This window comes from Mchenga conophoros, linkage group LG18, assembly GCF_057382185.1.
Source record: "Mchenga conophoros isolate Kocher_MC1m ecotype Shallow Benthic linkage group LG18, M_conophoros_male_GT1.1, whole genome shotgun sequence".
In the NCBI taxonomy this organism is placed as follows: domain Eukaryota; kingdom Metazoa; phylum Chordata; class Actinopteri; order Cichliformes; family Cichlidae; genus Mchenga; species Mchenga conophoros.
This window is the reverse complement of record NC_140543.1, coordinates 16,769,071-16,791,757: the sequence shown is the minus strand read 5'-3', so window position 1 is coordinate 16,791,757 and position 22,687 is coordinate 16,769,071. Positions and strand designations below refer to the sequence as shown.

Below are 22,687 nucleotides of genomic sequence, written 5' to 3'. Positions count from 1 at the left end.
GGAATAATAAGGATGTTTTCACGATGATGTCTGTTTCTAATTCCAGGCAGAACTTATGTACTGCTTTTCAAGTCTGCTACCCCAGAAGATATGGGTGAAATTAAGTTTACAGCTGAGAAAGCATCTTCAACTGCTAAACTTAAAGTGAAAGGTAAACGAATATGTGTTCTGTGCACTAAAATCGCATAACACTGAATGCATGGTTGCATGGTAATAGCTTATCAGTCCAATGCTGTTACACACCGCGATGTTCAGTGTGGCTGCAAATGGATTATTTCTTCTCACTGTGTTAAGAGCTCTTAGAAAATTGCAAACAATAAAACACACGTTTAAATTTGATGAACAGCTTGACTTCTGTTAGTCGGTTATTCTCCCAGAATGCGTCCACATCATTTACTGATACAAACAATAAAACTTGAGGAAGTATCATTCTAAGAGAGTCACCACATTGTGCCATTCTGCATATATTTATTCTTTCTATTGGTAAGATATAAAATCCATTTGCAACTTCACATTCACATTGTCACTCCTCATTGAAGCTTGATGGCAAAATGAGCACTCAACAACAGCACAGCTTTACAGTTTTATAATTTTATTCCAGAGGAAAAGCATTCTTTTCGTTTTTAATGTGTGATGGCTTATGAAGATTGGATCTCAAAATCTCCAGCAGTACAAGAATGTGATTTAATTGTGAAACAGATTACTTGTACCCACAATGCAGTATTGTTTCACCAGTGTTTTAGTCTATTGCTATGTGATTTCTTGGCAACATGCTGGCACCATAATATATGTTTTGTGGTTATAAATTAGATATTGTTAGGGCAGCACAGTGGAGCAGTTCATGGCATGAAGGTCCTGGGTTTGAATCCACCACCTGGCCGTGGGCTTTCTGTGTGGAGTTTGCATGCTCTCTGTGTGGCTTCCTCCCACAGTTCAAAGACATGCAGTTGGTGGGATTGGGTTAACTGGTGATTCTAAAGTGCCCACAGGTGTGAATGGTTGTCCATATCTCCGTGTTAGCCCCAGGACAAACCTACAGGATAGCCTCCTGCCCTATGACACCTATGATAGGCTCCAGCCTAGGCAACATTATGACATCAACAATATGTGGTGTAGATAAGACTTCAGGGGCCTAAGATGCATTTGTGCCAATTTTTTTTTGATCGATTGTGAAGGAGGATTTTGTAGGCAAACAAACAGATTTTGTGTGTTATAGTAAGATGTACGGTAGCCCTGAGAGGCCAAACAGACTGCAACTTAAGAAAACACCAGCAATAAGAAAAATGCTGCAAAAGCACGGAAATAGGAAAAACGACAAAGGAAATAGGAAAAAACAGGTTTCCAAAAGCACAAGGAAAGGGTTTCTGGGGAGACAATAACCCGACGGACCAGTTGCAGGAACCAAAATATGCTAAGAATTGCGCTGGGAGACACTTAAAAGATGTGGAGGATCTATCGGTTTTGTGAGGAAACAAAAGATGACTATTAGCCTAAAAATCTGTCATCAATATTATATGAATCATGATAAAGCACACCTACAATGTTTTGGGTTCCTGCAACTGGTCCGTCGGGTTATTGTCTCCCCAGAAACACTTCCCTTGTGTTTTTTCCTATTTCCATTGTCATTTTTCCTATTTCTGTTTTGTTTTTTCCTATTTCCGTTGTTGTTTTTCCTATTTCCGTTGTTGTTTTTCCTATTTCTGTTTTGTTTTTTCCTATTTCCGTTGTTGTTTTTCCTATTTCCGTTGTTGTTTTTCCTATTTCTGTTTTGTTTTTTCCTATTTCCGTTGTTGTTTTTCCTATTTCCGTTGTTGTTTTTCCTATTTCTGTTTTGTTTTTTCCTATTTCCGTTGTTGTTTTTCCTGTTTCCGTTGTGTTTTGTGTGCTTTTGCAGCGCTTTTGTTATTGCTGGTGTTTTCTTAAGTTGCGGTCCGTTTGGTGTCTCACGGCCACCATAAAGATAAGATATTTAGTGCATCTGATTTCTATTAGTATGAAAAGATCATTTGATCCTGAAAGAGAATAGCTGTCTAGTTTTGTATCAGTTGCTGTAACTTGCATATATGGGCTAATTTTATGTTATTGCCATTATATACTCTTTCTTTTTTCTTTAGCTTTTGCAAAACATGTTATATTTCAATGAAAGCATTAATATATCATCAAAAGCATTAATATGCAATACAATTCATATACCATCTGAAATTACTTTAACTTATGCATAGACACCGGCAAACCCTTTGCAGCACACATAATAGTTTTCATTGATTAAGTGTTATTGTTACTGTAGAGCTGCCTGTGAAGTTTGTGAAGCGACTCAGGGATAAGATAGCGATGTATAAGCATCGTGGTCATCTTGAATGCCAAGTGTCACGTGCCAGCGCAAAGGTGAAGTGGTACAAGAACAAGACGGAGATCAAACCCAGCAAGAAGTACGAGATCAAAAGCGAAGACCTGTACCGAAAGCTCACCGTTATTGATGTGGACTCTGGGGATGAAGACACGTATACCTGTGATGCCACTGATGACAAGACATCCTGTAAACTGCTTGTGGAAGGTAAAACAGTGGATTGTGACAATAGTTCATTTTAAACTTACTGCCACTGTAAATGTAAATACTTTCTCATTATATCCTCAGAAAACAAGCCATCAGTGTCCAATTCAATGAGGTGTATGCCAATCTGAAATAGTGTACTAATGGGAAATATGTGTATAATAGGTTGTTAATATGTTATCTCTCAGTTGTTCTATAAGAAGCCTAACCTACTAAATTAATTAACATTGAGGTTGAAATTTTAAGATTTTTCTTAATCTAAATGAGTAACTAAATTTTAGTGCAACCTGTTTTTAGTTTTGCTGATGTGTTGAAGTTTTATGTTGGGAATTTTCTGTTATTACAGAAAAAAGGCCTTTGTGCATGTACCACCGTGTGGGGTACAGTGTATGAAGTCACAGGACGACTTCATACACTGTATGAAGATGCGTTGCTCTGGATAAATGAAAGTCTTATACTTAAATACAGTTATTTTGCATATGATGTGTGGTGTTTCCATCCTATAAAGTAAGATTTATAATTCCGAACCCATTGCTAATAGTTGGTAGCGATAATAGTTGCATACAGCCTTAAAAAAAATAAATCCCTTATATGAGCTATACCATTAAAAATTCACATATCAACTTCATTAAATATGGGCAAGCATATAAGCAGTCATATGTGTAAGGTCATTAAACTGTCATATCATATTTGAATATCATTGATGAATGTTTACACATGCTAATAGATCATCCAGACGGTTGTGCATATTTTAGCAAGTCAAGTAAACAATGTGTAGGGCTAGACCAATAAATCCTAACGGTGAATACATCAGAAAGCATCACGAGAACATACTATAAACAAATCGTGTCTGGGGAGAATATTGATGAAGTTATATATTTGCACATCAAACATATCTCTCAATGTGAAGTTTAAAAAATAAACAAGCATTAAAACAGTACAAATCTGAGGGATCCCTATCAAGATTGTTTGCTTATATTTTGTTTTGACCTTTGAACTCTCAGATATCCTTATCAACCTTAAATTCCATCAATCTAAAGCTACACTTGTTAAGTGTGGCCTCAGGGTTGGCCTCAATTTTTAGTTCATTGAACATTAACTACAAATTTAAGCAATGAGATAATCTTAATATAAAAAAGAAGCACAATTTCAACAGTATGTCTCAGTTTTTCTACATGATATAGACATGCTGTTGTAGTAAATGAAATAAATCTGTCAGCACGACTCTTTGGGCTTAAAATTGTAAGTAAATGTGTAAAATTACATAATTTCTATTGTTTAATTACTTTGTTGCCATCAGGGAGGTCTTTGTCAACTGGAAACACTGTAAAACATACATACAATCCTTCTTTACATTTTCCAATGTTAAACAACGGGCTGGATTGGAGTCTTCGTATTGCTGATTCTGGCCCCTGGACTTTATGTTTGACACCCTCGCTTTAGTTCTTGTAAAATGACTTTCATGCAAAAAATGGATGTCATTTCTTAATCCCTGGGAAAGAATGTGAAGTATTTGCAGTTGATGAATTCTTTTCACTGATCCATTCTCTTTTTATGATCCCTCCAGAGCAGTCCATCAGCATAGTGCGGGAACTTAGTCCAGTAGAAGTCACAGAACCCTTTGCAGCTGTTTTTGAAGTGGAAATCAGTATGGAACTGGTGAAACCTCCTGTATGGACTTTGAATGGAGTTGCTCTGCAGGAGGGGCCTGATGTCGAAATGGAGAAAGAAGGCACGATGCACCGTCTCACTTTCAAAAAGACTAAAGCATCAATGACGGGAGCTGTACAGTTTACAGCTGGGAAGAGCAAATCTTTAGCCCAGCTCACAGTTAAAGGTAAAAGTTTTCAGTGTTGTGTTCACACAGAAAATTCTGTATGTATACACAGAAAACTTCCATTAGATTTGAGCTGAGTCTAATCAGTCATTGTTGCTCACATTCAGAGCGCCCTCTTGAGATTGCAGAAGTTATTAAAGATGTTAAGGCGAAGGAGAAAAGTTCAGCCATACTCAGCTGCAAGTTCTCTGCTCCACCCAAAGAGGTTAACTGGTTCAAAGGTCGAGTACCTCTGGCAGCTTCAGACAAGTACAACATCAAGCAAGATGGTACACGTGCCCAAATTACCATTCACAGGCTGACTGAGGAGGACAGTGGAGAGTACCGCTGTCAGTCTGGACCTGCTGAGACCAAAGGCACACTTACTGTTGAAGGTACGTTTTCCAACTTTAAATTGTCAAAAGACTGTGTTTAAAATATGGATGAAGCCACCGTGACATCAGCCACCTATTAGTTCCCCATTGTGAAGCCTCGAGCTCAGTGTTTTCACTATCACCATCCATTTTGGTTCCTTGAAACCAGATGTGAGAATCTGACTGAGAAACCGAGGACATTGCACGCTCTTTGGCTAAAGATTTTCAATAATAGTTAATATTGATATTAGTGTCATTCTAATATCATTCTCAAAAGACTTTTATCCAAGCAGAAGTCTCTTTGCAACCAATAAAATAAATGCAGCACTTCCACGTTTGCTTTTTATTTCAGATCGAGAAGCTACATCCATCTTTTATACAGTCTGTTTGAATATCACAGAGTTCCCCTAGCATAAACAACTGATTTGAAATATTTTGTGATTGCTCTTCAAACTGAAACTGCTGTCCCGATTCATCTGCCTAGTGCGTGAAATCAAAATCACCAAGCACTTGGCCAATACAGAAGTCGATGAAGACAGCGATGCGGTATTCACCTGTGAGATTAACTACGCTGATGAAGAAGCTCAGTGGCTTCTGAATGACAAGGTGCTCTTCACAAATGAAGTTAACACCATCGCTCATGAGGGGAAGGTTCACAAGCTGACACTGAAGAACCTGGCACCTCAAGATGGAGGAACAATCACCTTTCAAGTCCGCAAGGTCAAAGAGTCTGTCACACTCAAGGTTAAAGGTGAGAGCATTAAATACAGTTCCAGAGTTATTTGATATTTCACAAATGAGGCTTTTATTTATCCCTCAATCACTGTTTTACTTTCTGCAGAGAAGCGCGCTGTGTTCCTCAAGTCACTAGACGATGTTATTGGAGAAGAGAAAGGCATGATCACTCTGGCATGTGAGGCATCCAAGCCAAGAGTTTCCCCCACATGGAGAAAAGAGGGTAAAGTCTTAAAAGCTGGGCCAAAATATGAGCTCCTTCACACAGGCAAGTCTTTGGGCCTGATCATCAAGGATGCCACCAAAGATGATGCTGGGGAGTACAGCTGTGACCTTGGCACTGAGGTATCCAAGGCAAAGGTTACGGTCAGAGGTGTGTTTTTCTATCATTTTGTATATTTATTTGTACACACTGTTTTTCGTATATACAGTTAACTTATACACAATTTGGTTTCTGTCATAGAAATTGGTATTGGAATAACTAAATGGCTGAAATCAGTTGAAGTGAATGAGGGAGATACATGCAGCTTTGAGTGCATCCTGTCTCGTGAGAGCACAGATGAGTGCTCCTGGACTGTCAATGGCCAAGCTGTTACAAACAGAGGCCGCTTTAACATCTCCACCAAAGGACGCAAATACATGCTCACTATTAAAGATGTCTCCCCTGCTGATGCTGGTGAGGTAGTCTTCAGTATCAAAGACTTGAGCTCCAAAGCAACATTGACAGTTGAAGGTAAGCTTGATATCAGTCTTTAAGAGGCTTTGGCAATGATTCAAATCATAAAATAAACATTTGTCCTCTTATGTTGCAGGTAAAGCTTCATCTGTATCAAAAGGACTGCAGAATATTTGTGTCATTCAAGGGGAAGATGCTGTTTTTACTTGTGAGGTGACACAGGCTAGTTTTGCTGTAAAGTGGGCCAAGGATGGTAAAGCCATCAAAAAGAGCCAGAAATATGAGCTCAGCCAGCAAGATAGAGTCATGAAACTGACCATCCATAATGTGTCTGCTCAAGACTCTGGAGAGTACAGCTGTGAAGTTATTGGAGGTGCAACCACCAGAGCTAAGCTAGAAATCAAGGGTAAGACTCTAAGAAAACTCAAAAATTGCCTTGGTCTAATTTCACAGTTCAGCTTTGATGGGATACGATTATTCTACGTTGTTTTCGATTTTCCACACACAAGCAAATAAACACCACACACATACGTAAAGTAACACAAAGGTGCTTGTGGGTCAGTCCTTCTGGAGGCAGCACCTAGTGGTGGTTTTTATACTAGCTGGCAAGAGGACCTTTAAAAAGTATTTGTGTTGATGATTTAATTCATCTGGAAAATATCCCTGTTAAAGGTATGTAAAGATAAAATGACAATTGTATTTATATAGCACATTTCATTACATGAAAACTTAATCTGTTTAACGCAGAAAATCATTCTACATTTTCTCCAGTATGCCAGCTCAGGTGTGTATAGGTGCAGGAATTAGTAATGATATTCCAAGTTGAAATATTTGCTAGACATAGAATATGTTCTGGAGTCTTTTTAAAAAAAAATTAAACTATAGATTAGTGCCGTAGTTTCATTCTGTGGCAAACATTGTCACAGCGAAGTTTCCTTTTTGCAGAGCCAATCCATAAATTCACTAAAACGCTAAAGGACAGTGAAGCAGACGAGAAGGGCTCCGTGACTCTGCAATGCACGACGGAACAAATCCCATCCACGGTTGTATGGCTTAAAGGTCACACAGAGCTCAAGGCTGGAGGGCGATATGAGATGTCTCAGAAAGATGGCGTCTTAACTCTCATGATCAAACAACTGGAGGAGAACGATACTGATATCTACACTTGTGATGTAGGCACTGCCAAGAGCATGGCCAAGGTGACCGTTAAAGGTGAGAACTTTAGCATGAATGAAGGTGAGACAACGTTTTGTTCTTACTTACATTACTACACTGCAGAAAGGTTTGAGCTAAGTTTTCTTTTAATTTTGAGATTTTATTTTATTTTTTTAATAAATTGAATCCAAAAATCACAATTTTACATTTTGTTCTCAAAACACACGGACAGTGGTTACATTGTGTTGTACCCTTGGAAGTCCACTCTGTCACTCAAGAGGAGTCACAGGAGATCAGAGCGCATATGCAAACAACTGGTACCAAACCAGCTGATACCATCCAAGGAGTTTACAAGCTTGTGGATTTTTATCTTTATGTATTTATACAGTTCTACTGTGTTTTTCTACAGTCATTTGCAGCATTTAGGTTACTGCAAGGAATTCTTTGCTTTTGTGTTAAGTGGCGTTCATATCTTTGTCTGGTATATGTGTGTTTGAGGTATTGTCTGTACATCCACAAACTGTGAATGACATTCATGAGCATGCATTGGCGTTTCTGAGTGACCATTGCCCAAATTCATTGGATTATTCTCCTTTCATTTAAGAATTTAAATTTTTTTAGTGCAGTAAAGTTTGGGTTTTGCTCCTAGATTTTAATCCACTGTTCAGAATCAGCTGCACTGTTCCAAAGACTAATGTTGGACAACTGGAGCACCTCAACTCCAACAAAACTCAAAGTAATTTTCCATTTTGTTTTAGCCCTGCCTGCTACTTTTATTGAGAAGCTCAAAAACCAGGAGAAAAAAGAAGGGGAGAGTGTGACACTTCGCTGTGAGCTATCAAAACCTGCAGCTGTCGTTCAGTGGAAAAAAGACTCTGAAATTCTCAAACCAGGAGAGAAGTATGACATGAAGCAGGCAGAGGGCTCTTGTATACTTCAGATTCTGAATTTGAAGATAGAAGATAGTGGAGCGTATACATGCATATGCGGGGACGAGAAGACGTTTGCAGCCTTGAAAGTCACTGGTATGGATTCATGATGTTTTTTCCAGCATAGTTTTGGAAACATTTGTGTGCGAATTTTCAAAGAGACAATTCTGTGGCCTTGTTAAAACTGTTTGTATGACCTAATTGTGATGAGTAATGAAAACATGCTTGTGCAGCATTGCCACCAAACTTCACGCAGAAGCTGGAGAGCCAGCAGGCCGAGGAGGGAGCTGACATTATTCTGCACTGTGAGCTCTCTAAAGCTGGAGTCCCAGTAGAGTGGAAGAAAGGAACGCAGATCCTGAAGTCTGGAGAAAAGTACCAGATGAAGCAGAAGGCCTCTGTGAATGAACTCGTAATCAAGAAGGTGGTGCCTGAAGACAGTGGAGACTACAGCTGTGTGTGTGGAGACCAGAAGACCACAGCCAGCCTTAGCATAAAGGGTAGGAAGGGGATTTTCACAGTTAGTCAGCAAAGTGTTTTTATGTTTGCATGTTACTGCAAATCAGTGTTTCTCAGAATCTTTCGTGTGTATTTTTATGTTCTATGTAAAACACTGGCACTGTTTTCTAATCTGCTAATAAATGTTCAGCCCAACCAGTGACCTTCAAACAGAAGCTGGAGAGCCTGGAGGCTGAGGAGGGAGGCAGTGTTACTTTGCGCTGTGAGCTCTCTAAGGTTGGAGTCCCAGTAGAGTGGAAGAAGGGCACGCAGGTCCTGAAGTCTGGGGAGAGGTACAAGATGAAGCAGAAGGCCTCAATGAATGAACTTGTGATAGAAAAAGTGGTGCCTGAAGACAGTGGAGACTACAGCTGTGTGTGTGGAGACCAGAAGACCACAGCTAGCCTGAGCATAAAGGGTAAGAGAAGATGTATTTATTTATTTATTTTTGTTTTTGTATTATTATTTTTTTATTTCAAGCTGTCACTGTTTGCCTTTTGTGTTCTATGTTTTAAACCACTTTTGTCCCCCCCAAAATATATGTCATGTTGTGGGATATAACTTACTATTAATAAACTAATAAATGTTCAGCCCAACCAGTCACCTTCAGACAGAAGCTGGAGAGCCTGGAGGCCGAGGAGGGAGGCAGTGTTACTTTGCGCTGTGAGCTCTCTAAGGTTGGAGTCCCAGTAGAGTGGAAGAAAGGAACACAGGTCCTGAAGTCTGGGGAGAGGTACCAGATGAAGCAGAAGGCCTCAATGAATGAACTTGTGATAGAAAAAGTGGTGCCTGAAGACAGTGGAGACTACAGCTGTGTGTGTGGAGACCAGAAGACCACAGCAAGTCTCAATATCAAGGGTAGGAAGAGGATTTTCACAGAGTTATTCCATATAGTTTATGTCAGCATGCCACTGGTTTCTCAGTATTTGTTATTTAATAGTTGTATTTATTTTATGTGTATATTTGTATTTTATGTCATGACATATCACTGACTGGAAATGAACCAATAAATGCTCAGCCCAACCAGTGACCTTCAAACAGAAGCTGGAGAGCCAGCAGGCCGAGGAGGGAGCTGACATTATTCTGCACTGTGAGCTCTCTAAAGCTGGAGTCCCAGTAGAGTGGAAGAAAGGAACGCAGATCCTGAAGTCTGGAGAAAAGTTCCAGATGAAGCAGAAGGCCTCTGTGAATGAACTCGTGATTAACAAAGTGGTACCTGAAGACAGTGGAGACTACAGCTGTGTGTGTGGAGACCAGAAGACCAAAGCTAGCCTGAGCATAAAGGGTAGGAAAAGGAATTTCACAGTTAGTTGGTGCAGTGGATTCAAATTTGCATGTTCTTGTGGATCCTTGTTTCTCACTTTGTTATTTTGTATTTTTGTTATGTGATATTTATGTTTTCTGTAATGCCCTGCCACTGATTACTAACCCACTAATAAATGCTCAGCCCAACCAGTCACCTTCAAACAGAAGCTGGAGAGTCAGCAGGCTGAGGAGGGAGCTGACATTAGTCTGCGCTGTGAGCTCTCTAAAGCTGGAGTCCCAGTAGAGTGGAAGAAAGGAACACAGGTCCTGAAGTCTGGGGAGAGGTACCAGATGAAGCAGAAGGCCTCTGTGAATGAACTTGTGATAGAAAAAGTGGTGCCTGAAGACAGTGGAGACTACAGCTGTGTGTGTGGAGACCAGAAGACCACAGCTAGCCTGAGCATAAAGGGTAAGAGAAGATGTATTTATTTATTTATTTTTGTTTTTGTATTATTATTTTTTTATTTCAAGCTGTCACTGTTTGCCTTTTGTGTTCTATGTTTTAAACCACTTTTGTCCCCCCCCAAAATATATGTCATGTTGTGGGATATAACTTACTATTAATAAACTAATAAATGTTCAGCCCAACCAGTCACCTTCAGACAGAAGCTGGAGAGCCTGGAGGCCGAGGAGGGAGGCAGTGTTACTTTGCGCTGTGAGCTCTCTAAGGTTGGAGTCCCAGTAGAGTGGAAGAAAGGAACACAGGTCCTGAAGTCTGGGGAGAGGTACAAGATGAAGCAGAAGGCCTCAATGAATGAACTTGTGATAGAAAAAGTGGTGCCTGAAGACAGTGGAGACTACAGCTGTGTGTGTGGAGACCAGAAGACCACAGCAAGTCTCAATATCAAGGGTAGGATTTGTGATTTAAATCTGTATTTAAAGTATATCAAATTTTCTTTGTAATGCAGTAACAGTTCTCACCTTTTGTTTTTTCAGACTCTGACTTTTTTGTCACTACACCTGTTGTTTACATTTAAATGCAATGATAATACCTGGATTAAACCGCGTGGATGATTGTCTTATATTTGACTGATTTTATCTCAACTGAAGCGCTTGTACTGTGGCACTTGCTTCTGCTTTGAAATTTCTCCGACTGTCTGTTTATTTAGTTGTTCTGTTTCTGATGGATAATGAAATGTCATTCATGTGGGTGTTACTCTATCTGTCACATTTTAGTGCATCATCAGGTTGAAACCAGTCTTCGTCTGAATTGCTTTTCTGCAGTGTACCTGCGTTTTGACAGTCTGACTTTTCCTTGAAGATTTCACTGCTTCTTCTTTTTCACTTCACCTATTTCAGGCAGCCTTACTTGTTGCTGCATTTTTGTGAGTTTTGGTTGTTTTCATCGGTGGTAGTCTTGGCACTGGATCTTATATTTATGTTGGTCTATAAACCTCTCTTGTCTACATTTCATCTGATCTGTTCTGTCGTGTTATATTGCAGTTATTGGCTCTGTTTTATGGGGTCTAATCATTCCTGAAACTCCCTTTTGTCAGATGATAGTTTTCAATTGATATATTGGTGAAGTACAGCGATCTGAAACAAAATTATTTCCTCTCAGCTGTGAAGCTGGCAGCTCCTCCTTCAGCTGCTACAGAATCTAAGAGGCAGGAAACCAAAGAAAAAGGTATGAAAGGATGATGGTGATGTAATAACATAACTGTCAGTGTTATGTTGCCCTGTCCAGCTTGATAATGGCCTCTGCGCTGCCATCTGCAATCCTCCTTTAAATTGTACCTGTATGCTGTGGCCTGTAAAATGCATGATAGATATATTTGTCAGTATGCTGTTTCCTAGATTTTGGCTGTATCGAATATTCCTTCTGTCTTACAATAGAGTATTTAGGTCTCTTTCCCTTAAGGCTACAATGCGTAATATCTATATCATATTTGTATTTCAGAATCTCTGTCTGTAGTTGCTAAAGACAAGCACAAAAGGCAAGAGATACAGTGGGACAAAAAAGTATTTAGTCAGCCACCGATTGTGCAAGTTCCCCCACCTAAAATGATGACAGAGGTCAGTAATTTGCACCAGAGGTACACTTCAACTGTGAGAGACAGAATGTGAAAAAAAAATCCATGAATTCACATGGTAGGATTTGTAAAGAATTTATTCGTAAATCAGGGTGGAAAATAAGTATTTGGTCACCTCAAACAAGGAAAATCTCTGGCTCTCACAGACCTGTAACGTCTTCTGTAAGAAGCTTTTCTGTCCCCCACTCGTTACCTGTATGAATGGCACCTGTTTGAACTCATCATCTGTATCAAAGACACCTGTCCACAGCCTCAAACAGTCAGACTCCAAACTCCGCCATGGCCAAGACCAAAGAGCTTTCGAAGGACACCAGGAAAAGTATTGTAGACCTGCACCAGACTGGGAAGAGTGAATCTACAATAGGCAAGCAGCTTGGTGTGAAAAAATCAACTGTGGGAGCAATCATCAGAAAATGGAAGACATACAAGACCACTGATAATCTCCCTCGAGCTGGGGCTCCACGCAAGATCTCATCCCGTGGGGTCAAAATGATCATGAGAACGGTGAGCAAAGATCCCAGAACCACACGGGGGGACCTGGTGAATGACCTGCAGAGAGCTGGGACCAAAGTAACAAAGGTCACCATCAGTAACACACTACAACGGCAGGGAATCAAATCCCGCAGTGCCAGACGTGTTCCGCTGCTGAAGCCAGTGCATGTCCAGGCCCGTCTGAAGTTTGCCAGAGAGCACATGGATGATACAGCAGAGGATTGGGAGAATGTCATGTGGTCAGATGAAACCAAAGTAGAACTTTTTGGTATAAACTCAACTCGTCGTGTTTGGAGGAAGAAGAATACTGAGTTGCATCCCAAGAACACCATACCTACTGTGAAGCATGGGGGTGGAAACATCATGCTATGGGGCTGTTTTTCTGCCAAGGGGACAGGACGACTGATCCGTGTTAAGGACAGAATGAATGGGGCCATGTATCGTGAGATTTTGAGCCAAAACCTCCTTCCATCAGTGAGAACTTTGAAGATGAAACGAGGCTGGGTCTTCCAACATGACAATGATCCAAAACACACTGCCCGGGCAACAAAGGAGTGGCTCCGTAAGAAGCATTTGAAAGTCCTGGAGTGGCCTAGCCAGTCTCCAGACCTCAACCCCATAGAAAATCTGTGGCGGGAGTTGAAAGTCCGTGTTGCTCGGCGACAGCCCCAAAACATCACTGCTCTCGAGAAGATCTGCATGGAGGAATGGGCCAAAATACCAGCTACTGTGTGTGCAAACCTGGTAAAGACCTATAGTAAACGTTTGACCTCTGTTATTGCCAACAAAGGTTATGTTACAAAGTATTGAGTTGTATTTTTGTTATTGACCAAATACTTATTTTCCACCCTGATTTACGAATAAATTCTTTACAAATCCTACCATGTGGATTCATGGATTTTTTTTCACATTCTGTCTCTCACAGTTGAAGTGTACCTCTGGTGCAAATTACTGACCTCTGTCATCATTTTAGGTGGGGGAACTTGCACAATCGGTGGCTGACTAAATACTTTTTTGCCCCACTGTAAATGAGATGGTAGAAGGTAATTTTCAATAGTCTCGACTTGTTTGCTAGTTTATCCTGTTTCCATTGTGCCTTTGCAGTGAATCAGTGTATGCACAGGAGCTCTTTGTTGAAAGGAGTCACAAATTAAGTAAATGAAGCCATTAGGGACTTTGTACCTCTGTGTTTGGCTGCTGACCTTTGCCAAAGAGAGAAAGTTGTTGGGTCATGACTTAGCTTAAATTGTCTTGTTGCTTTCTGGCGTAATTTCTATTTAGTTTGCTTTGTTTTTTGTGGGACTGCTGTTGATTTGCTGCTGGAAAACTGCTGTTGATTTGCACTTACTGATGTTTTGGTCTTTGTCATGTTTTTGTGGTTTGCGCTATTTTTGCAGAAAAAAAACAGCAATATTTTCAGTCTCCACATCTGTGGATTTGTGTGGTCACTAGATTATTTTGTTGCATGGAGGCTGACGTAGTATGAAGATATGAAGCTGTCTTTGATTCCATTAGCTGTTTGTGTTTCTGCTCTTGATGAGACTTGAATTACATGTTTCTGCTGCTTTACTGTGACAAATTCAAATGATGGGACCAATGTTGTGTTCAATCGTTTTAGCGGGGACATTGACAACAACTGAACAAACTCCTAAACAGGATTTTCAGGGACATTCAAGAGAGCTTAAAGTGGGAAGTGAAGGTAATGCAGTGCGTGTTTGCATGGATTTTTCTGGACACTGCAAGAGCAGTGAGAAAATTCAGTTGCAGTCTTTTAAAATGTTGTGCGCAGTCCTGTCAGTCTTTGCTTCAGTGTGTGCTCATCTATATGTACTGTGAGGTGAATGGCAAAAATACAGAATGAAGTTGGCTTTCGTTGTATGTTTTTATTGTGCCAGCTGCATTGTGTTGTGTGTTAAACAGGGAACATTTTGTTGTGTTTGTGACGCATTTTGTGTCGGATCACTGAGATAATGGTCTGAGGTGTTTTTGTTTTTTGTTGATGCTTGTAGGTTTTTTCATTTTGAAATATTTCAGTGCTTCATGTCATCACAGATATTAACCCCCCACAACCGCCCCGAATTATTTTTACCTCCACCAAGAAGGTTTTGTTTTTGGTAGCAGTTGTTTGCGTGCTTCTGTGTGTGTGTGTGTGTCATTTGTTAGTAAACGCAATAGCTCGAAAAGTTTTGAATGCATTCTGATAAAACTTTGTAGGGTGTAGGGTGTAGAGTGGGGGCATGTTATCAGTCCTTTGAAAATCTCTTACATGCACCCTTTAATGTGAGCTTAATCATTTATCGGTCAGTAATCGACAAAAAAACATATCTTAGAAACTATGGCTCCGTGTGTGTGGTGTGTATTGTCAATTTACAGAATAAGAATTTAAAGTATCATACTCCTATTAATCTACTTCAAGATTAATCGATTGATCTGAATGTCAAAGTGATAATAATGCTATATAGTGCTATTTAAAGCTGTTTAAACGTCTTACTGTCATTGTTTTTATTGACAACATATAGGGAATGATATATGGAGATCCTAAATATCGTGTTACATCTGATCTCTTTTTAAGGCTAAATAACAATAAAATAACTGAAATACATGTGGATACATTTTATGAAAATAACCAAAAAATCTTTAAAAATTATGCTTAAAATTCTAATGACTTTGTTTGGATCGTATACATTTAGGAAATGATACCCGTATATGGGGATTGTAAATCACATTATAGTTTGCATTCAAATGTCGTGTCACATTTGACCTCTGACCTCACTTTTATGTGTCACATTTACCTTTATTTCAAGTTGACCCCAAGATGTGTTATATTTTTCAAGACAATACTGTCAAGAGGACGATAATGAGCTGCCTTGATAGTTGGAAATATAATAACTATCTAATAGGATGATATTATAAAATAAGGTCAAATTATTAATGTCCAGTTATTTACTCTTCCTTTATTTCCACTACCTACCCCTACGTGTTTGTGTAATCAGAGTAAACATCTGTCCTGCTGTCCTTATCTGATTTATACTGCACTGATTATTAAAGTAGCTTTAAAAAGAACAAAGAAAACAACATGAAATTACACAAAATACAATAATATTCCCTTAAAATAGAGACTAGAGAGTGTGCTGCCTTGGTGGAGGTTTGTACTCTCTGAGAACTTCGGATCACATAAGAATGTGCGACATTCGTGTTTGTGTCTGTGCCTTTCTAATTCTGGCTCTTGTGTTAAAGTTACGCTAGAACTCCAGTTGTAAGATTATTGTGTTTTATCCCAGCTGATAAGCCTTTTGCTGGAACCACTGACAAACCAGCTACCCAGCGACAGGGGACCAAAGAGCAGCTCGCGGGTACGCAAAGACTTGACTTTTGCATTGACCAGCAGGTTTCTTGCTGTACAGTACACTTTATTGCTACATTACTCTCATTGTTAGTTTTGCTGCATGCTTGTGTTTTCGTCACATTGTTTGGCGGATTGAAATATGTTTGACTGTAGCTTGTCTGTGTGACTTTTTTAAAGTTAGTTAAATTGATTTCTAAGGTTAAGTCAATTTAAAAGCAAACAATTCGATGTTGTCTGAGTTTTTCTAAAGAACTTCAAGTCTGAAGTTGCACTTTGGATATTTGTAAATCATTCACTGTTGATTTTTATAGACTTTCTTCTGTATTTTACTAGTTTGTTAACAAGCATTTTCTCTTATTTATCCTAAACATCACCATTCTTCTTGTGTTTGTTTGGTACTGTGTTTATGACTGAAGGTAAACCTGCTGGTTTTGATGTCATCCCTCTGCTACAGCTGGATACCAGAGCGCTGGAATGAAATTAGTGGCACTGTGCTTTCTTTATTCTCCTTGTTTTGTTTTTATTCAGCCGAATTGGTTGTTACTCACTTGTTATTACCTCTGAATACCAGATTTGCAGAATTATCTTCTTGTTCTTCTCAAACAGGAATAGTTGAGAGCTGTATTTGACAGACTTTTACGTGCTATGTTTCGAATAGGCAGAGGTGTACCTGCCCTGACTGTGTATCAGTGTTATTTGTGTTTGTGCAATAGAGCTACCATATTGGATGCTTTTTATATTTTCTATTTTTGTTTTTAGTAGGTTAAAAATTATATTTTTATACCAAACTAATCTTTTGTTATTAAATCCTATGGGTTACCATAATACATACCAACAGATTATTTTATCTATTTAATCCCAAGTTCTTCCAGTCATATTCATTCGAGACCTGGAGAGCCAAGTAGCTGAAGAGGGAGGTAGTGTTACCCTGCACTGTGAGCTATCAAAACCTGTAGTCCATGTAGAGTGGAAGAAAGGATCAGAAGTCCTGAGCTGTGGAGAAAAGTACCAGATAAAACAAAAAGGATTCTGTCATGAGCTGCACATTCTTGATTTGAGGCCTGGAGATACAGGAAGCTATTCCTGCTCTTTAGAGGATACAATAAGCTCAGCATCTCTGGTTGTAAATGGTAGGATGAAGCTATCGCATGTTTTCTTCTTCTTCCAACAAGTCCTTCATTTGTTACTTCATTTCTCCTTTCTTCATCATCCCTGTTCCTTTTTGCATAATTACTCCGTTTTCCTTTTTTTTGTCCATCAGCTCTTCCAGTTATTTTCACAAAAGAGCTGGAAAGCCAAACGGCTGATGAGGGTGACAGTGTCACCCTGAACTGTGAACTATCTAAAGCTGGTGTTCCTTTGGAGTGGAGGAAGGGAGAACTTGGTCTTTGTCCTTGTGCAAAGTATGAAATTAGACAAAAAGTACACCTGGCTACACTAATAATCCATGATGTTGACTCAGAGGATTCTGGGAGTTACACATGTGATGCCGGTGATCGTCGTAGCACTGCACAGCTAGCTGTGAAGGGTATGCTGTTGTTAGTAGTTTAAACATAGTGGCAATAGTGACTTTTTGGTTGATCTTTATTAGAATGTTGCTCGAAATATCTGACTTGACCTTAGGGTTAATACTCTAAACTCTAAACTAAAGTATGTAGCTTTGACTCCAACTTCTGCTGCTTACTTCTTCACATGTGCGAGTTGAAGGCTAAAACTTGGCCTAAGTGTATTCATTCTTTCATTTCTCCTAAAATATTTCCCTCATTTTTTCTCACTTTTCTACAGCCAAGCCTGTCCTTTTCAAAACCCAGCTACAGAACCTTGAAGGACAAGCAGGAGAGAGCGCCTGTCTTCGTTGTGAAATCACAAAGCCGGGGGTCAGTGTGGTCTGGAGGTGTGGTGATCGGGTGCTGGCATCCAGCAGCAAGTATCACCTGAAGCAGGAAGGGACTGTAGTTGAGCTTATTATCTACAAACTGCAAGGAACTGACTCAGGAGAGTACTCCTGTGATACAGGCAGGCAGAAGACTTCAGCTGTCCTCACTGTGAAGGGTAGGATTTTTTTCTATTTAAGACTCCTCCTCCCATGCACTCTCTTGAGCTGGAGCCCAGTCATCCTTCATTTCCAACATACTCCCTCTTATTGACCATCTTCTCACAGAGCAACACTTGAGCATGAAGTGTTTTCAGTGTTCAAGAAAACTTGCTCGTCTCATATTCCGTAGCACCTCACTCTTTTGTGCACTTCTTGTTATTTGTATGCACTTTTCTCTTGAGCTCAATCACTGATTTCACCATTTGAGCCTTTCACATTTCTGTCTTCACAAATATTAACAAACACTACTCTGTTTTCTTCACTTGGCACTGGTAATTGTAGCTCAGCAGAAATCTTCATAAATGATCAACTTGAACTTCACCAAACGTTGTGTGCTTCTAAACTGTATTTGTCAAACAGAGGTCGAGGTTAAAGTACTGAAATTCTTGGAGAGCTGCGTTGTGTACGAGGGTGAAGATGTCTGCTTTGAGTGTCTGGTTTCTCATGAGGAGGCACCAATGACACTGTGGAAACTCCAGGATGTCCCTCTGCAGAATAATGAAATGAACCTGATCAAGGCTGAGGGCCGGCTGCACAGCCTCACACTCAGAGGCGTCACTACAGCTGATTCGGGGACAGTAACTTTCACTGTGGGAAACCACACTTCCACAGCTTCTCTGACAGTCAGAGGTAAGGGAATTGTAGGCAATGTATTCCTTGGGAACATCTTCCAGTTGGCTTCTACAATAATTTTGGGACTATCTTCTGCTCATTTGCTGTCAGTCTTCTTGTTTTTGGATACTTTCTCTCTATTTTTTCAGAAGTTCTTAAAAGCAACAACTGTCTTGTTATCTTTTCATCTTGCTATGGCATCTAAAGAAAATTCTCACTTTCCATTACATTTCTATTTCCAGAGTACATGCATGCTTACCTTACTTTCCATTGAACTTGGAACTAATAAAACTCTTTTACTTTTCATTTTAGTACTAAAATTACATATTGGTCTTGTTGATCAATGTGTTTTCATCCAGTAAATTTTTGTACATCACCGAATGCTGTTATAACTGTTGTTTTACTTTTCTTCAGTTAAGCTGAAGCTGGAAGTGTTGAGTCTTTGACTTTTTCATGTTTGGGGTTACTTGGATTAAGGATTTAAGACATGCACCATGCACCACCAACAGCAAAACTGTTCTGATTGTTGAGTTTTTTCTGATTAGTTGTATTTGTGACTTTCTTTAAACTTATGAATGGGTGGATTGTAGGTCTCCTTGGAGCACATTGATTGATTGTATGTAAATTTTGGAAGGACTGTGCAGCCTCGCTGTGGATTATAGTGTGTTTTCTGGTGTCAGTGTTCACGTTCTAAAGTTTTAAAGTCTGTCATCGTAATGAAATTGGTGTCTCTGACAGCTGCACCTGTAGTATTCAAGAAGGAGCTGAAAAGTCAAGAGGCCAAAGAAGGTGGCGAAGCCTCTCTGTCCTGTGAGGTATCAAGCCCTGATCACAAGGTGACCTGGTGGAAGGGCTCAACTCTTCTCACACAGGGAGAGAAATACACCATGGAGCAAAAAGCAACCACTCACATTCTGATCATACACAAACTGATCATGGAGGATAGTGGGGAATATACCTGTGATACTGGAGACCAGAAAAGCACTGCTACCCTGACTGTAAAAGGTAACAGAGCACATCTTCATCTATCATCTGTCTGTGTCTCTCATTTCCTTTCCTCTTGTCTTCATCCTTCCTGAAGTTCATATTCACCGCATTATCAAGTACTGGAGAAAAGTGTATCCTCTACTCACAGCTAATTCTCTTGGATTCACAGATTTAGAGAATCCAGTGCTTTACTGGAATTATCTGATTTTATTTATATGCATTGTTGATAGTTTAGTAGCTCTAGGGTGTTAAAAAACACCACATCTGGGAATGACATGTTGAGTAAGCATATGCCCTCATAGTCATGATGTCTGGAAGCTCTGCACAGAACTGATCTCTGATCTCTCATCATCCATCATCCCATTCACCCTCAGAGCATGTGCGAATCATTCGAGAACTCTGCGACATTACTGTGACCACTGGGAAAGACGCCGTCTTTGAGGTTGAGCTGTCACACTCTGGTGTCACCAATGGGGAATGGTGGCTTTCAGACAACCTGCTTCAAAATAATGATCTGAATCAAATGAGCATTATAGGGAGAGTGCACCGCTTGGTCCTCAAGATGGTAACCACGGATGAATCTGGAGATGTTGCCTTCGTGGTGGGAGAAGAGAAGAGTGTGGCCTGTCTTCTGGTGGAGGAGAAACCCAAAGGTAAAGGAGATGAGAGTTTTCACCCTCAGAGCCATTTTCATCAAAAATCACAAATTATTATTATTCTTTTTCAAATCCACTGGCATTTCACATTTTTTGTATTTTCATTAAATATATTTTATAGTATTTATTAATTTTAAAGGGCTGATAGAGGTACTTTAGCTCAACAAAGCAATACTACTGTAAATTGTATGTTTTAAAACTGGGTAGTTTCAGATATATATAATGTAGTTCTGCAGCATAGTTATTATTGTGACTGTATTTCCCATTTGGTGAGGTAATACATTTCTTACATTAGTCTTTGGTGCCCAGCCGTTAAATTCTGTATGTAATTTTCATCCCTGTGCTTGTTTATTAGTCTAGCTGGACATGGATTTAAAGTAAATTTGACTGCTTGCTAGAAACATACAAACACAACACAATAATTCTACGTTTTTTTTAATTGTCATATTATTTTATGTATAATTTGTGTTACAGTAGTGCACAGAAATCAAGAATGAAAGCATAATGCCAGTGCAGAACGGAAAAGGTTGCATATAAATGCTACTTGTCCTGTATTTGCAGTGCTAATATTAGAGAAGCCACACAACACTGTTGCATTAGAAGGTGAAACGGTCACTTTGGCCTGCACCATCTCTGACCCCAGTGGTAAGGTTACATGGATCAAAAACAATGTGGCCCTCCAAGCGGGTCTCAAGTATGACCTGAAGAAGAATGCAGCATTTCATCAGCTTCGTATTCACAACCTGGTGGCTGAGGACGCCGGAACGTATACCTGCGACACTGGGGATGCACAGTGTGATGTCACGCTGACTGTGGAAGGTAAAAACATTGGATTGAAATGGACAACTAAAATATTCTTGAACGTCCACCTCCTTCAACCACCCAGTATAGTCTGAAGCCCTCAGGGATGTTTCTCTCATCATCTCCACTATTTGACATCGAACTTGCCATCTCAATATGTTATATCAACTTTTCTTACTTTAAACTCTCACCAGGTGCCCCAGTCTTCTTCCAGACAGAGCTCAAGAACCAGGATGCCATAGAGGGTGATGATATTACTCTGCACTGTGAGCTCTCTAAGCCGTGTGTTTGTGTTGAGTGGAGGAAAGGAGGATTAGTCCTCCGGCCTGGTAAGAAGTATGAGATGAGACAGTCAGGGTGTATTCAAGAGCTCTGTATATGGAATCTGGAGCCTGATGACAGTGGCTACTACACCTGCGATGCAGGAGACCAGCTCACTACAGCTTCTTTAGCAGTGCAAGGTAGCCTCCCATTCAGTACTGTTGCAGTTTTTCTTAATTGTGAAACTTCTATCTGGCTCATATGTTGTGTGTTTTTTGTTTAGAGTTGGCATTATGATGATTATGAGTACATTTAAGGCTCAATGTATTCATATTTTCCACTCAACAGCAAAAGAAGTCTTCATTGTTTCTGGCCTTAAGTCCACCGATGTTTTTGTTGGCGAATGGGCAACTTTCTCCTGCCAGCTCTCTGGTAAAGCCCACGGCAAGGTGCAGTGGTGGCTGGATGGCAGCTTGTTGGAGAACAGCCCCTTTAGTGAGATAGGGCTGGCCCAGGGCCACATCCACACACTCACCTTAAAGAACCTGGCCACAGATGACTCTGGCACTGTCACCTTCAAAGCTGGCAGTTTAACATCAACAGCCAAGCTCTTGGTCAAAGGTATCATGAAAATGTTAACTGCAGACTGAGATAAGCTTTTTCCCAGAGACTGAGATAAAACAGTCTCTTTTAGTCTTATACAATCTCTAAGGATCCTGCAGTGTTTTAATTCTACATTTAAAATCTTAATGGGTCAATTTTCCTACTTCAGTATTCCTTATTATTTTGAATTAAATAGTAGAAGCAGGAAACTAATATATTTATGTTTTCTATCTAATAACTGGCATTTACTACAAAAAAATGTGCCATTCTTAGTGAAGAATATGGGGTTATATACTATGAAATATAATCATATTTCATATATAATCATATTTTTTACTGCAGGGTTCCATCCAGCTATTTGACATATTAGTGCTCCATCATGCATGAGAAGCAGTAGTTTGCATTTCATTAATAATAAGAAGTTATGTTTTATGCAATATGCTTTGATATAATCTAAAAAATACAACTGGGTGCAGCACCACAGTAAAGCTTTGGGAACCTTTTCGACTCAATTAACTAGTATTAAAAATGCTGCTCTTCTTTTGAATGTAGGGCTGCTGAAATGATGAAAAATAATAATCACGGTTATGTTTCTCACTTTGAAACACAATCAGATTTACTAATTTTGTGGAGCATTGTTATACCTTAAGAAGTACTTTCTGATGCATCATCATTGACGTGTAAACAATGAGTATAATTACACAATAGTGAAAAGGACAACTAGAGAGCAACTTGCAATGGGATCACACAAGCCCCCACACC

The 22,687-nt window shown here is 39.7% G+C and overlaps 1 protein-coding gene across 1 annotated transcript in view; it reads left to right on the top strand.

Moving 5' to 3' along the window:
* Positions 1–22,687, top strand: part of obscnb (obscurin, cytoskeletal calmodulin and titin-interacting RhoGEF b) — a 61,010-nt gene that overhangs the window by 16,994 nt on the left and 21,329 nt on the right. The window contains exons 28-53 of the mRNA XM_085253509.1: positions 47–151; positions 2,288–2,554; positions 4,119–4,388; positions 4,496–4,762; positions 5,226–5,492; positions 5,583–5,849; positions 5,940–6,209; positions 6,289–6,558; positions 7,098–7,364; positions 8,066–8,332; positions 8,470–8,736; positions 8,886–9,152; positions 9,326–9,592; positions 9,753–10,019; positions 10,182–10,448; positions 11,601–11,666; positions 14,183–14,263; positions 16,774–17,040; positions 17,172–17,438; positions 17,696–17,962; positions 18,366–18,635; positions 19,356–19,622; positions 19,979–20,257; positions 20,822–21,079; positions 21,256–21,522; positions 21,671–21,943. Coding sequence (XP_085109635.1) covers positions 47–151; positions 2,288–2,554; positions 4,119–4,388; positions 4,496–4,762; positions 5,226–5,492; positions 5,583–5,849; positions 5,940–6,209; positions 6,289–6,558; positions 7,098–7,364; positions 8,066–8,332; positions 8,470–8,736; positions 8,886–9,152; positions 9,326–9,592; positions 9,753–10,019; positions 10,182–10,448; positions 11,601–11,666; positions 14,183–14,263; positions 16,774–17,040; positions 17,172–17,438; positions 17,696–17,962; positions 18,366–18,635; positions 19,356–19,622; positions 19,979–20,257; positions 20,822–21,079; positions 21,256–21,522; positions 21,671–21,943 — 6,414 coding nt within the window. The remainder of the gene's footprint in view (positions 1–46; positions 152–2,287; positions 2,555–4,118; positions 4,389–4,495; positions 4,763–5,225; positions 5,493–5,582; positions 5,850–5,939; positions 6,210–6,288; positions 6,559–7,097; positions 7,365–8,065; positions 8,333–8,469; positions 8,737–8,885; positions 9,153–9,325; positions 9,593–9,752; positions 10,020–10,181; positions 10,449–11,600; positions 11,667–14,182; positions 14,264–16,773; positions 17,041–17,171; positions 17,439–17,695; positions 17,963–18,365; positions 18,636–19,355; positions 19,623–19,978; positions 20,258–20,821; positions 21,080–21,255; positions 21,523–21,670; positions 21,944–22,687) is intronic.